General features: G+C 44.1%; 1 protein-coding gene across 1 annotated transcript in view; it reads right to left on the minus strand.

Moving 5' to 3' along the window:
* TSPAN18 (tetraspanin 18) overlaps window positions 1–14,063 on the minus strand; it is a 23,789-nt gene that overhangs the window by 2,487 nt on the left and 7,239 nt on the right. Inside the window, exons 4-6 of the mRNA XM_009696928.1 lie at window positions 8,837–8,911; window positions 2,686–2,784; window positions 1,201–1,380 (exon numbers count right to left, since the gene is read on the minus strand). Of these exons, the coding sequence (XP_009695230.1) occupies window positions 1,201–1,380; window positions 2,686–2,784; window positions 8,837–8,911 (354 nt within the window). The remainder of the gene's footprint in view (window positions 1–1,200; window positions 1,381–2,685; window positions 2,785–8,836; window positions 8,912–14,063) is intronic.

The raw sequence follows: 14,063 nt of genomic DNA on the forward strand, positions 1-14,063 counted from the left end.
CGTCAGTTGCTTGGCAGGGTCTCTCCCATTTTACAGAAGGGCCCCGCTGTGTCCTCGGTGACATTCACTGTGCGCACGGTTTCTCCCACCGACACTCTGCGGTGACAAGGGCTCACAGGAAACCTTCCCTTTCCATAGAAGTGGTAGCCCTCAGCATCACCACTTAGGGAAAGCTAAACCTGTTATCTGCTTTAACTCTCTTTCTCAAAATGCATTTACCTTTCCCTCCCTGCTGTTCATCATCTCCCCTCTCTCTTCCCCATCTATTCACAGCAATATCAGACCCAGCAGAAGCAGCACACTGCTGTCTGCTACGATCTCTCGCCCAGAGCACCTTTGGCAACCATTTCCAGGTGCCAGGCAAGCTCACACGCTGCTTCCAAACTCCTTTGCTCTCTTTCACAATCTGCTATCAAGCACTAAAAAGAGGACCACTGCTTAGGCAGGAGAGAAAAGGAGGCTTGTACATACGGACGGTACAGAGCGTAGCTGGCTTGTTCATGCTGAGGCGAACACAGCCAGGAACTTTGCTAGAAAGTTTCTTAAACTTCACGTCTTGGTGCCGTCGTAAGGAAACATGACTGTAGTATCGATGTCAATGATGTTATCCTGAACTCTCTTGTTCCAGTCTGGTATTGGGAAAAATTGCCAAGTCGAGAGGTCTGGCAAAAGAAATGCCCTTTTTCTACTGTGAAGAGTAAATGCAGTTTTCCAACACTTCTCTTCCGTGGAAAACAGACATGGGTTTCTGTGGCTGTTTAACCCTTGATCTCTTGGTTGCGTATGTTGTTGGTGAGGAGTCTTTGTGAATGAAACTGGAGCCGCTACGGCAGTCAGTAAGAGCCAACTCCATCCAGTCCTCACTGACCTGTGCTGGTTTGCTAATTAACTTCTCAGAGATAGTACTAACCTTCAGAAACACAATAAAACTTGAGAAAATTTCCACCCTGCCTCTCAATCCCTTGGGAGAATCTTCCCATTTCTGCTGATATAGCACAGCATGGACTTGGCAGTGCACACAATGAAAGGGGATTTTCAAAATCAGATATAGGCCATGACTTCAAAAGCTGTCAGCAGAAGCGTAATGAGGATGTGAGCTACAGTTAGAATGGCATGACCTGCCAGCTTCACTAGCTACCCATGGCCACCATCTCTCTGCCCGCTGTGAATCTCCTTTTCCTGGTGCTCAGCTTCTCTTACCTGTCGGTTTTGAAACCTCTCGACGCCTGTGAGGCAGGCTTCCCTGTTGACAAACATCCCTTCCCGGCTCTGGAGCTCTCGTTGGCAACAAGCCTCCGGTGTCGTCTTTTCCAAAGAGGAGTATGGAAGATGAGGGACAGCTTCAAAATCTTCTGGTCCGTTCACTCCACAGCAGGCAAACTAGGGAGAGGCACAGAGAAGAAAGGAAGACAGAGTTGACACTTTGCCCTGAAAGTAGATACGAGAGAAATCCACCAAAGACCTGTTCTTGTAGGGATCAAAGCTTTAGTCAAAGCTGAGACAAAACAACTGTTGCTTCCAAAGAAGTGGGTTGTGCTTGTACCTTGGAGCTTCTGTCTCATCAAAGCCTTTTTATAGAGTCCTACTGTTCCCATGTCATACTGTAGACTCTAAGGTACCACTGGGAATATTGCCACGAACTACGCAGGGCTTTGGAGCACATCCAGAATGACTTGCTTGAGATCACCCAGCAAGTCTGTAAGGGAGCCAGCAGTACAATCCAGGCTCCCGACCGCCCGTTCTCCCCATAGCTAATGGCCAGGATTGTTGCTGCTCAAAGGCACTGCTAGGTGATTCAAGTAAGGTCCCTTTTTAGGATTCAAGTCAGGTCCTTTTTAAGGATTCAAGTCATATTCTGACTCTGTCTCCTCACAGTCAGCAAAAGGAAATGTCTTTAATAAAGTCCTGAATCAGCATGAAGGGCAGCAATCATCTTTTTCTTTTAAGATTAAAATTGACTTTTCATCTGCAGAGCCTGACATCCTGCTCTTCTCTCCTGAAGAGACACACCATGGGCTGTACTGAGCACTAAGTTCACGTGTGTGTACACACACACAGACTCACATCTTCTTGCAGTAGATAATAACAACTCAAATTCCAATGACAGTCAATCTGCAACCTGCCTGATTAGGACTGTAATAACAAAAGTCAATTTTGATGGCTAGTATTTCTCTACCGAAAATACACCATTAGGCACACTCCTGCCTCATTTGCCACCTACCAACTCATTTCACAAGAAACGACCAACAAAAAGCCTTTAGTTAGCACCAGGTTTTGGCTCCTGTTGGCTGGGAAGAGTTCTGAAGTAGTCAGCAAGAGGAAAGGTCCAGGGTGAATGCAGTAATATTCAAATTGCAGACAGCTCCATGGCTTTCTGCACCCACTGTTTGAAAATTGGGGGTACCCACTCAGGTCAAATGCCTCAGGCTTTGGCAAACCAGAAAGGCTGACGCAGTCACTGGGAGCATCTCTCTCGGGACTGATGGCAGCTCACTTTGAGAAAGATCAGCACCCAGCTAAATTCTCATCTCCCTCCCAGCACCACCGCCACAAATCCCAGTGCCATTCTTGACCCACCAGGATGGCTGAAGCAGGTTGACCCTGGGCGAGTTGAGGGTGCAGGCTGAGCACCGTGTTGATGACCGTTGACCATGGGCAGCATGGGACTGGCACGGTGTGACTTACTGTGATCATAACAGAGTTCCAGGTGGAAGAGAAGACGTCCGTGTCGTTGTTCCTCAGGTAATGCTTCTTCAGCTCCTTGGTGAAAAACTCTCTGGTCAGCTGAAATGCACAGACGGGGAAATGTAAAGGCTACGGCCAACACCTTTTCCATGCACTCCCCAAAGCTCCCTTCTGGGGGTTGGTTGGTCAGTTTGGTTTTGTTCTTTTTTTTGAAAACTTCAGAGGAGAAACATGGGAAAAGCCACTGACTGAACCATAACTACATTCAGGGTGAATGTGCCTGTTGAATAAAACTGTTGCTCCTTAAAAATCAGGGATTGAATTATATCTACACTTGTAAGATAGTGTTTAGACTTAAAGGTTGGTTAGATTTTTTTAAATTTTCAGTGCTATTTGAAAGTGTTTCATAAGTTGAAACAGGACCAAACCAGATTTTAGAAAGATCTTCACACCCACAGCCAAAGAGTAGTTTAACTTACTATGCTTCATGAGGTCTGCAATCAAAGCATGGTTTTCCCATCACTTTTAATTTTAAACCAGTTAACCTCCTACTAACGACAGGGGAACTGCTCTGAATTTACTTCCATGTGTGAGAAAGCAGAATGAAGACCTAATATGAAACTTTCTGGGAATGAAAAGGAAGTAAAAAACATATGATGAATATGAAATGCTCGGGTGAACTTATGAATTGGAAAAAAAAACCACTTCCCTGAGAATGCTTTAGATTATCTAAACTAACCCACACACATGAAGAAAAAAAAATCCTCTTTATATTTCCAGTGTTTAGATAACTTAAACATTTTTCCTGAGGTCAACAATATAAATGAATGGCATTTCATTTACTCCTGTTTACATTTACAGTAAAATAGAAAAACTGAAAGGACATTTTGGCTCAGAGTCTTCTCAAGAAGTCAGACACCTTGAAATTACATTTACTTAGGATGACTCTCTGGAGGACTAGTGAAAATACAGACTTAATAGTCTTGTTAAACTGAACACCCCAATTCAATCTTGTTGCCTTTCTATCACTTCAGGATGACACCTTCAAGGAATCCCCTTTACAGGTTCCCAAGAGGTCTTGACTTGTGTGGTCCCTTCTCCAAAACACCTTGTGATTTGTGATCCACACAGGCAAAATCCCTTGCCACTGCAAAGCCTCAGTGAAGGGCTGGACTCAGCTGGATACAACGCTGCCTTAGCATTGTATATTTACAGGATCAGGAATTAAGCTGCCTAAAAAAGACCTTTTTTTCTTTTTCCCTTCTTTTTTCTGTTGTTCATACAGCACTGCAGATGCAGTAACATATACTGCTACGAGCTGGTTTCAGGTTCTTGATACGCAACGTGAAATTATCGCACATACGCATACATTATGTATGAGATGTATGGGTGGGCACAAGAGCACAAGCAAAAAATTGCTTGTTTCCCTTGTAACTGTATCACAAAATTTCAGGGAAAAAAAAGAGAAGGCTGTGGTGACTCTTTAAAAGACCCCTGAATATCACTTTATATTGACTTCTCTTTTGCAAATACAAACTAAGGCCAAATGTAATGGCTAAATCAATACTGGGTAAAACTTTGGCACAAAGACGTGACTGATGCAGGTAGCTCAATCACCCTACCTTTTAATTAGATACGCTGCTAAATTCCCAAATCACTTTTATGGGACAGATACTAACTCATTTTTTGCTTCTGAATATTAAAATATCAGAGGACATGGCATTTTCCTTTGGGAATTTGGTGCACTGCGGGAAGGTCAGGTTAGAAGATGCTGAAATATGTCCTCAGTGTTCTCCTTTCCTTCCCTTTCTCTGTGTACTTTATCCAGGCAGCATCCTATCCTGCAGAGACAGCAGCACATTTGTTTGATGCTTGTCTGTTTCTGAAGCGCGGACTTTGAAACTGATATTACCGTTGGTAATAATCCCAGCTGACCGCCTCTGGCGGGGTCTAAAACAAAAAGAGTCATTTAAATATAAAGTGAAACCTTTATTTTGACAGCAGCAACCCCAGAGGAAATTGTTCAGAGTTTGTGTGCGATTTTTACGAGACTTGGCCTAAAATAAAGCCTAGTGCTGGAAGGCTAAGTCTGCCAGGAAAATAACTGATTCCATTTTGTTGCTCTTTAACTGTTTGTCCTGCGCATCTGAAGTTCAGAGAAACGTTAAAAATAAATTAAAAAAAAAAATAAAAAATCGATCAACAGAAGCATCTTTCTTCTTTTAAAAAATTGCTGACAAAGGAGGATAAAAGTCAGTAAGACAGTCCTACTCGCATGCCCATGGCCCCACTCTCGCTGAAGCCAGTACCGGCACCGATGAGGTCTGGGCACATGGCAGTACTATGGCAAGAACTATTCAGAAGGGAGCAAAGGACCTACTAATAAAACTAGATTTTCACACACACTTCTGATAACACAGTTCTATCAGCCACAGTCATGAACAACAAAGAGCTGTGGGTTTTTTCTAGCTGTCCTGGGGGGAAGGTCTCTGATACAGAAGCAGCAGACACGTGCTTTCATTTACATGCCAGTGAATGAAGTGGGACTGTTTTGTCATACTGGTTCAAAAAATAGCTTGGCTGGGACTACTGCAGCCAGATGAAGGGGATTTACGAAAAACAGATCGTTTCTGCACAACACAGGTGTGCCGGCACCAGTCAGGAAGGTCATAGCCTTCTCATGCAGTGCTGTGTTCCAGAATAGTTCAAGAACGCTGTGCAAGAAGATGCCTTCATGGTGCCTGCTTGGAAAACAGGACACGCTCCTGTCCGTCTGCATCTGCCTGGAGCATCCTAACGTTTCTGACACAGTACGGTGCTCGTACTGCCGGTACAGTCAGCAGTGCTGCACTTCTCACTTCCACAGCGCCTTCCATCCAGGAGACCTCCAGTAGCTCAGTTGTGGGACGAACGGTTCATGTTCTTTAGTTTTTCCTCTATGTCTGAGGAAATAGAGGTATCGGGAACCAAAGCGACTTGTCTATTAAGTGTCAGAACTTGGGCTAAAAATTCAAACATCCTGACTCCATCCACAGCCCTGCCACTGCACTCATCTTTTCCTACCATCCCACTTGCTTGTTTGCTAAGACAATTCACTAAGAAAGAGAGTCAAATATCCCTCCAGGGTTTTTCCCATCCAGATCTCTGAAGGGCATACAAAGAGCAACTCCTGTACATAAGTCAAATCGCTCTTTCACAGCCTCTCTCTATTGTTCACGGAAGATGTTACTCTATGGGGGGGGTCTTTTAGATGAAAAAGGGTTCTCCACCCTCCAAAACCTCATTTAAAAAGGAAAAGAAACTCTGGTACTCCCATAGCTGATTAACAACAGCCTTCCTCTTCAGAGACTGCTTTTAAACCGTTCTTTGGGACTGCAACTGGACTTGCAGATGACAGCAGCTCACCATCACGAATAGCACTTTCACTCACCCCACCACCATGCTCGGCTTCGCCGACTCTTCCTCTCATGTCAAATCTCAGCAGAAAACATCTCTCCTCTCCCTTATTTTAGTCTCTTCATTTCTTTCACTCCCTCAGCTATCAATAATTTATTAACTCTGTTGAGTGTTTGGGAGCTAGTTTGGATGTAAGACACTATACAAGAGAAAGCTGCCCATCACGGGAACCCACTTGGTAAGCTTCCAAGAAATTAAGGGTGCCTAAATGTGCATTTACCACCACACGCCTTGAAAAGAACTCGTTTCGCAGGGAAGAGAAAAGCACGTTGGAACGTGACCTTAAAATTGCTACTGTGAAGAATTCTTCCCAACATGGGGTCACTGAAAGACCACTTCTCTCCCCACGGACATCCTGTCCAGCCATATAGCCTCACCCTAACCCAAAGATGACAGCAAAATTAGTCACAAGTAGTTACCAAGCCAAAGGACCTACCACCAAAATATATAGCAACAGCAAAACAAGGTTTGGTTTCTTTTTTTTCAGAAGAAACCTGAGGAGAGAACAAACCACAAGAATTTGCAGACTGTGTTTAACTTCTGCACCGAGCCATCTCCGGCTATGTCGGGATCTGACGTTCTTCATTCCTTCCCATCTAAGCCCTTCCTGTCAGTCATTCTGACAGAGTGGGAAGCTGATGATACCAACAAGGAGACAAGCTCACGAAAGAGAGATGCTTGTTCCCCTTCAAGTTTTATCTCACAAAACACCGCCAGATGCCACAGACGTCTAGAGTAACCACTGCAACCTTATCTTGTAAGGTAACACATCCTCACGTGTTCCACGGCTTCCGTAGGAGCGGAAGGTACCGATGCTTTGCCCAGAAGCAAGACGGAAGCCAGCTCCTCGTGACGGAGGGAGGAGGACACAGCCAGCCCTGCAGACAGGGCTCCCAGCGATCCTGGCTAGGTCCTTGTACCTTTTACCAGTTTCCCACAGGGAAGGTGGGAGCAGTCAGCCGCCGGCTGCTCGCCCAGCCCCTGCTCACCAGGGACCACGCTCTCTCGCTCTCCATCGTGAAGCCTGTACCTGGGTCTGCAGGGCAGTTTCTATGTGTGCGGTCTGCTGCTTGTGCTGAACTAAAGGAATTCTCTAAAAAAAAAAAAAAAAGTCCTAAGAGCAGAGCTGTGATGACCAGAACACACCAGACCCCCCATGCTGTAACCTATTTATGGAGTGGTAGCTGTTCCCGTGAGGACACGGTCTTAAAGCCTAAGCTGGACTGGGGCATCCGTTCTGTGTACAGAGTGCCAACCCTTCCCCGCGGCCTTCAGATCCCAGGCAAAGACAAAAGACCACCAGCTTATAAAGGGAAAAAAATAAAAAAATCCTCTCACTACCTCCCCCCCAAGACCATCCTACTGCACAAACACCACACTGTCTTGCTGTGAGCTACCTAAGTCTTGATTCTTTGCTTATCAAAATCTTTTTATATGAACAAAATTAAAAGTACACCCTGGTTCAAGAAAATCACCGTTACACATGGCCCTTCTACGCTCACGCCACACTTCTGTCACGTTCAGTACAGGGAATCTGCTGTACGCTCTACTACTGGCAGAGGCCAAATAAACACAATAAATGCTAACAGTCACTACTGACCAATGCTTTTTCACAGTCATCACTCAGAGTTACATTTCAAAGATAGGCTGACCTGAGAAGGATGGACCTAGCCCAGTCTGCTGCTTCTTTGCACATGTGGGAACACGGAAAAAAAATGCACAAACCTTTGCTGGTTAGAGAACCAAATGAGACTGTGCTTACTACTAGTGTAGTAAAAACCTACTACTAGTGTAGGGGAGGGATGATGGCCGTATAATAATATGCAGAGCAGCAGAGCAGAGAAAGGCTACATCGTATGAAGCTGCAGAGAGAATCAGAATCATTATGTTTGGAAGAAACATCAAAGATCATCAAGTCCAACCGTATACCCGATGCAACCGTGCCCGCTAAACCCACTAAACCATGTCTTGAAGCACCACATCTAAACGTTTTTTGAATACCTCCAGGGATGGTGACTCCACCACCTCCCTGGGGAGCCCGTTCCAATGCCTGAAAGGACCAGAAACTTCTAAGCAGGGCAATATGCAAGGGCTCCATTGATGGGACTCCAAATGGGACATGGGGAGACTTGCTCAGGGCAGGTCAGGAGGGATATCTTACAGGCAGCATTGAGAGGAATCTGGTGAGCACCAGAACATGAAAATTCAAGAAGGAATATAATTAGAAGATGCACAAGAGAGTTTTTGCGCTGCAGAGCAAGCATTTGCTCTGTTGAGAAAACAGGAGGTTTCACTATTAATATTAATACTAATATTAATATTAAACACATGCTATTATGAAAAGAGTCACTTTTAACCTTAGTGTGACTTTTTAAATAAAACTTCGCTCTGATGGCATGTGCAGCTGGTTTGGCTGCAAAAGAATCAGGAAGACTCTCAAAACTTCAGGATTTAAGTAGTCCCCCGGTGTGTATCATCTCCTGGGTACACAAACCATCCACCCTGCATGCTCCAGGTTAGTTAGCATTCACTGGCTTGCTGGCAGGTCTGCAGGCTGAGGGCAGCAATGAAGCAGCTTTGTTGGTATTGGAAATGAACAGTAGCTCTACAAATGAATCGGCCACCATCTAAGACCATGCCCCAGCTGGGGACAATCCCACTGGGGTTCAGAGTTTGCCCACCATCGGATACTTACATTTTCTCTGAAGATAAAAGCCAGGATTGCAGCTGAAAGCTCCGCCAGGAAGATTAACAAAATAAACATGAAGAACTGAAAGAGAAAAGATGTAGGAAAAAAACAATCAAAACACAATACAGACATACCGTTAGGTGTGGGCAATAGGTAGTAGGAACACAGGGTTTTACTAGTCATCAAAGAGATGGAAAAAAATAACTGAGGAAACTTTCCCACCCCCCCGACAATTAAAAAACCCAATGAGACAGTAACCTGGAGCAGCCACAGCCACTCTCTGACCACACTGCAGGACATGGGAGCTTGCGATGCTTTTGCCTGGTTCTAATGGGTAAAAGGGAATAAGGCTAGGGGACCTGTAGCATACCCTGATAAATCTGCACCAGGTTAAAATAGTAAAGCCTACTTTGATGGAAAAAGTTATACGATTGCGTAGATGCTCGTACAGGCTTAAACTGTCCTACATATGCAGACAAATCCCTCCTCACAACGGAAACAACATAAACAATTTTACTGTTATATGATTATGGCTGATTTTGTACGGAAGGAGGTAGCGGGACATATACTCAAATATTTACACCTATGACCAAAAATGGACTCTTTTCAGAGTATTCTGCATTTCAGGACAAAATTAACCTTGGTTAAAATCCCCCTCCACACAACGGGGTTGTACTGAGTTAAGTATTAACCAGGCAGAACCTCTACTGAAAGTTGATAACACACCACCATAATTTCAATTTGATTATGCAAGTATCACCCATGTCTTGTAAGGTACCCAAAGTGTGCATATTCATATTCTTAAATTAAGGGCACGCTGCAGACTTGACAGAAAGCAACAGCCAGCAGATTATGTGGCGGCAAAAGAGAAACAGGCATCCAGTTTGAAGTAAAACCATTACACTCGTGTCATCGTAACTCTAGGGAAAAGAAATGAAAGCAAACAGAGGGGCACGTGGTTGTTCAATTTAAGCTGGAATTGTATTTTCATCCTGTTGCCCTTGCAACCTTTTGCTGCTTCGGTCTAAAAGTCTGATCTTCGGTCTTATTGAAGGCATCTTTTTTCTGTTGTGTCCCCAAGCCTGAGTGATTCACCGTGCCATCGCCACCATGCCAGCACTCACCACCATCAGAGAGCTCAGGACTGAGCCTGTCTTTGGAACCCATTCTCAGTTTGATTGATGCCTCATGCTCATTTGAGGCTGTTTCAGTCCCTAACGAACACCCAAAGGAACAGGCAGGGATGTGCCCTCTAACATCCTTAAAACGACGAACGTCGGTGCTGAGGAACAACTATGGGAGCAGAGCAGAAAGCGGCTAGGTTCACACCCTCTCCAAAAATTGCATTTATTTTCATTCTTGGAGGCAAAATAGTGGGCTTGAGGAATCATAAGTCTGAACTAGAGGGACGTTTTTTATCTTCTTATCACCATTTCAGAGTCAGCCCTTCTAAAATTCAAGGATCCCACAAATTAGCCCGCAGACTCAAAGATGATTTTACAAAACTGAGTGAACGGTTAGAAATGAACTCAGCTTTTGGCACCATGTGAGAAAAACAGGAGCAAACAGAGAACCCAGTAAGACCCCATCACATGGAGGGTCATAAATGCGTGGTACATGTTACCAACGAAAGTGGTTGAAGCAACAAGGAGAAATAAACGCAAGAGAAGTCGGGATGTTTTTTTTGTGTGAGAAGATTATTGAAGGTCTTTCAGAAACAGAAGGCAGGCAGATGGGGCCAGAAGTACTATTGTGATCTCCAAGCAATGATTTATAAACAGTATCTGAAATGCTGTGCACCATGCATTTTGGTAATGGAGAAAGAGTACAAACTACCTGCTTGGAATGGGCAAAATGTTGTTTTGTTGTCCATAATCAGAGCTGTAAGCGACTTTTTTTCCCCCCCCCGGAAAAGTGCACACACCATCCCGTCCCATTTGTCTTCCTGCATCTGCAGGGGAAACAAAAAGAAAAGGAGCCTGGGCTCAAATGACAAAAAAGAAGAGTTGGGTGAGCAGAGACTTCGGTTGCTAACAGAACGCTGTTGCTCGATTTTGTTAACTCTCTAATTTATTCTTACGGCTGGAGTTTTCTGTGTGGCTTCTTTTTTTTTTTCTTCCTGCTCAGAGACTGTTTTAATTTCACCACAGGAGGGCAAAGAACAAGTGATGAGAATGAACAACGCTTTGCAAATTCACATCATCATCCATCAAGGGATCTCAGCATAGTCACTAAGAGGTCTAAGGCGGTGATCAAGTGATTAATCCCATCACCCTGCTAATTGCATTTCATTTACTGATTACTGGGAGACACATGTTCACCCAAGCTCCAGCACAGGACTGAGCAGAAGTAGAAGCAGCAATTCCCAGATTATCTCTGATAAGCTTCATTATCATTCCCAAACTGATTTACACTTACACTGTGCAGCCTGCTTTGCAGATTTGTAAAAGTTACTGTAGAAAAACCATGAGCAGACTCAAGGGCTGATGAGAAAAACAAGATGGATCATCAGTGTTTCAGAACTCGCTCTCATTCTGCATTTTAAGGAGAGTCAAAATCTGCTTATTATGTTTTGCCTCCCCAAATTAAATTGTTCACTGATATATGAGAGCACTAAACAGCCAACTGGTTAATGCATGGGACACAGCAACGTCACATTCAAATTCACTCTTGAGACCCAACACTTGAACACGAGTACCCCGTTCAGCCAAGGCGAACATCCTGAGGAGTGGGCTCTCGCATGTCGGTCAAAAATCCTGCCTCAGCTCCCGGTGATGGGTACAGGTTTATCAGAAGTTTCCAAATATCAACGTTTCTTCTTCACAACTCATCCACAGTCCCAGTTTCAGCAATGCTGTTCTAAAAAGAGGTGAAGAAGATCAAAGTCCTTTATCCCAAAGGACCCACATTTTCATGCTGAGAAGTTTCAGGGGCTACTGCATCCATTTTACAAGAGTGCAAAACACGATGTCCGCACTCAAAACCACAACAAATGAAGCTAACACGGGCTGTTCTTGTTGCAAAGCTGAATTCAGTCCCGCGGCGCAATGTTGTATGCTCAATAGCACTTAGGATTCTCATTTTTATGGCGTTCTTTTGCAGTCAGAAGGTCCTGAGGACAATCCAGAAGTTATTCAATGTCTGATTTGCAGGCCAACACTTGTTGATTTTGTGGGCCAAGTCCAAATGCTGGGATATCCAGAAACGCTTCTCAGCCTTGCGCTTAATGCAACATGTCAGGTTCCACAGTGATGATTTTTTTACCGAAAGACAAGCAGCGTAATGAAAAATAAAAGTCCTTGCAAACACAGAAGCCAGAACCTAGAGAACACACATTTGTGCATCTGTCTTGTCCCTTCTATCTTCTGTTTACATTTGGACTAAAAGCTTCAGATATACATTATGCATCACTGTGAAATCGCACTCCAGCAGCTCTCTGGCTCATCAATTCTTTAACAACTTTGTAAGAAGACTTGATTTGATCTAGCAACTTCTCCCCAAGTGCCACCCCCCCTGAAGCCTAACACTCTGTTTTGCAAGGTGTTCCCAGTCTCTCCAGCATACTCTCAGGAATGGTTTGCCTTTTCAATGCCCTAAGACTTATTCCCATCAGACTTCTGGTTTCACAGATGTTTTATGCATTTTAACATCAGCTGGTGTGGCCCCCAAAAAAAGCAGAAATTAGCAACGTATCTCTTCTCACTTGGTATCAGCCCAGATCTTCATCCAAGTGCTTTGCTGCTGTTGGACATGAGATGGCAGGTTGTTCAACAGAGCTGACTTTGATACCAGAAGCCCTGGAAGACCTGATCAAAGTGGAACACTAATTCCTCATCTGGTAATGACTTTTAGTGTTTCTCCTAGTCTGAGGCATTACTTCCAGCCCATATATTTCTCACATGCCAAGTATAAAATAAAATAATAATAAAAGTAAATAAATAAAGCAGGAGGGCTCAGAACTACTCTAAGAGTCAGAAAAGTAATAACCACGAAACTGAGTGCACTGGAGTATAACTAAAACATCAGGAGGAACAGTCAAACTGTGCTGTAGCTCTGTGATGTTCAATCAGGGAAGAGCATGGCCCAGCTCTCCCTTCCTCCAGCCAGGTCCCCAATCTGTACCAGTGGACACGGTCCAAACTGAAAATATTAATCTCCTATACACTTACAGTCAATACTTCTCATCAAACATAACTTTTAGTTTCATAATTTGACAGGGACAGGCTTTGAAGCAACCTCAGGCTCATTGGGCCTGATCCTTTGGCTTTTATTAGGTTCCTCTGGGCAGATCTTCACAACTTGACAGGTGACACATTGGGTTTTCTGATTTACTTCTGAGGTGAGTCACTAGAAGTCAAACCCACAACAACTTCCAGAAACAGTCTCTCATTCACAGGTTATGAATTCAAGGGTTGGGTAAGTCAAGGGCCAGAGAGAATCTATCTCAGTGAAGCCACGCTCATCTCTAGGAAAAAATGGATTTGCATTCAAGAAAAAGGACTTTCCCGTTCTGTTTAAAGTTAAAGACAAGCCTCTTTTGCACTATGAAGCAGTTGTGCAAGATACAATCATAACAAAACACCATAAGATCAAGATTTTTAAAAAAACCAAAAAAACCCACAACCCAAAACCACCCCCAAAGCCCCAACAGACCCAGAGGGAGAAACAAAAGGTCACGTTTGACAAAAATTAAAAATGAAACTAATGATCTTTGTCTTTCAATACATACCTGGTACTGCCTTCCAGTAAGAGAGAACGGCTGGAAATCCTGCAGTATCAGAACTTAGGGTGGAGGTCAAAAGTGACTTATTTTCGAGGCTAGCTCTTTGTAAACAGTACTTGAATACCACACGGGCTGAAATTTGCCCGAAGAGAACAAATCTGGTTCATTTTAGGAGCAGAGCAGGCTGCATAAGGGAGTGATCGGGTACTGAGAGCTGCAGTGCTACGCCACCACGCAGATCTGAGCTGGGCACTTCTGCTGACACGAAGGGCTCCGTTACAGAGATGCTTTGCTCTACGTGTTCCCTCTGCTTTGTTGTGAATGATCAAGGAATGAATCCCCAAGTGGAGCAGTGGGGTTTTGGGTGGCCAAGAGAGGACCTTTTTTTTTTTTTGGTCACTTTACAAAAGTAGAAAAAAACCAAACAGGATCATTTTGAAATAAAGTTTAACAAGGTCAAAATACACTCCCAGACTCCACACCCACTGGGCTGCCATCTGGTATAGGGAA

The sequence above is a fragment of the Cariama cristata genome, unplaced genomic scaffold (genome assembly GCF_000690535.1).
Source record: "Cariama cristata isolate BGI_N322 unplaced genomic scaffold, ASM69053v1 scaffold11343, whole genome shotgun sequence".
NCBI lineage: Eukaryota > Metazoa > Chordata > Aves > Cariamiformes > Cariamidae > Cariama > Cariama cristata.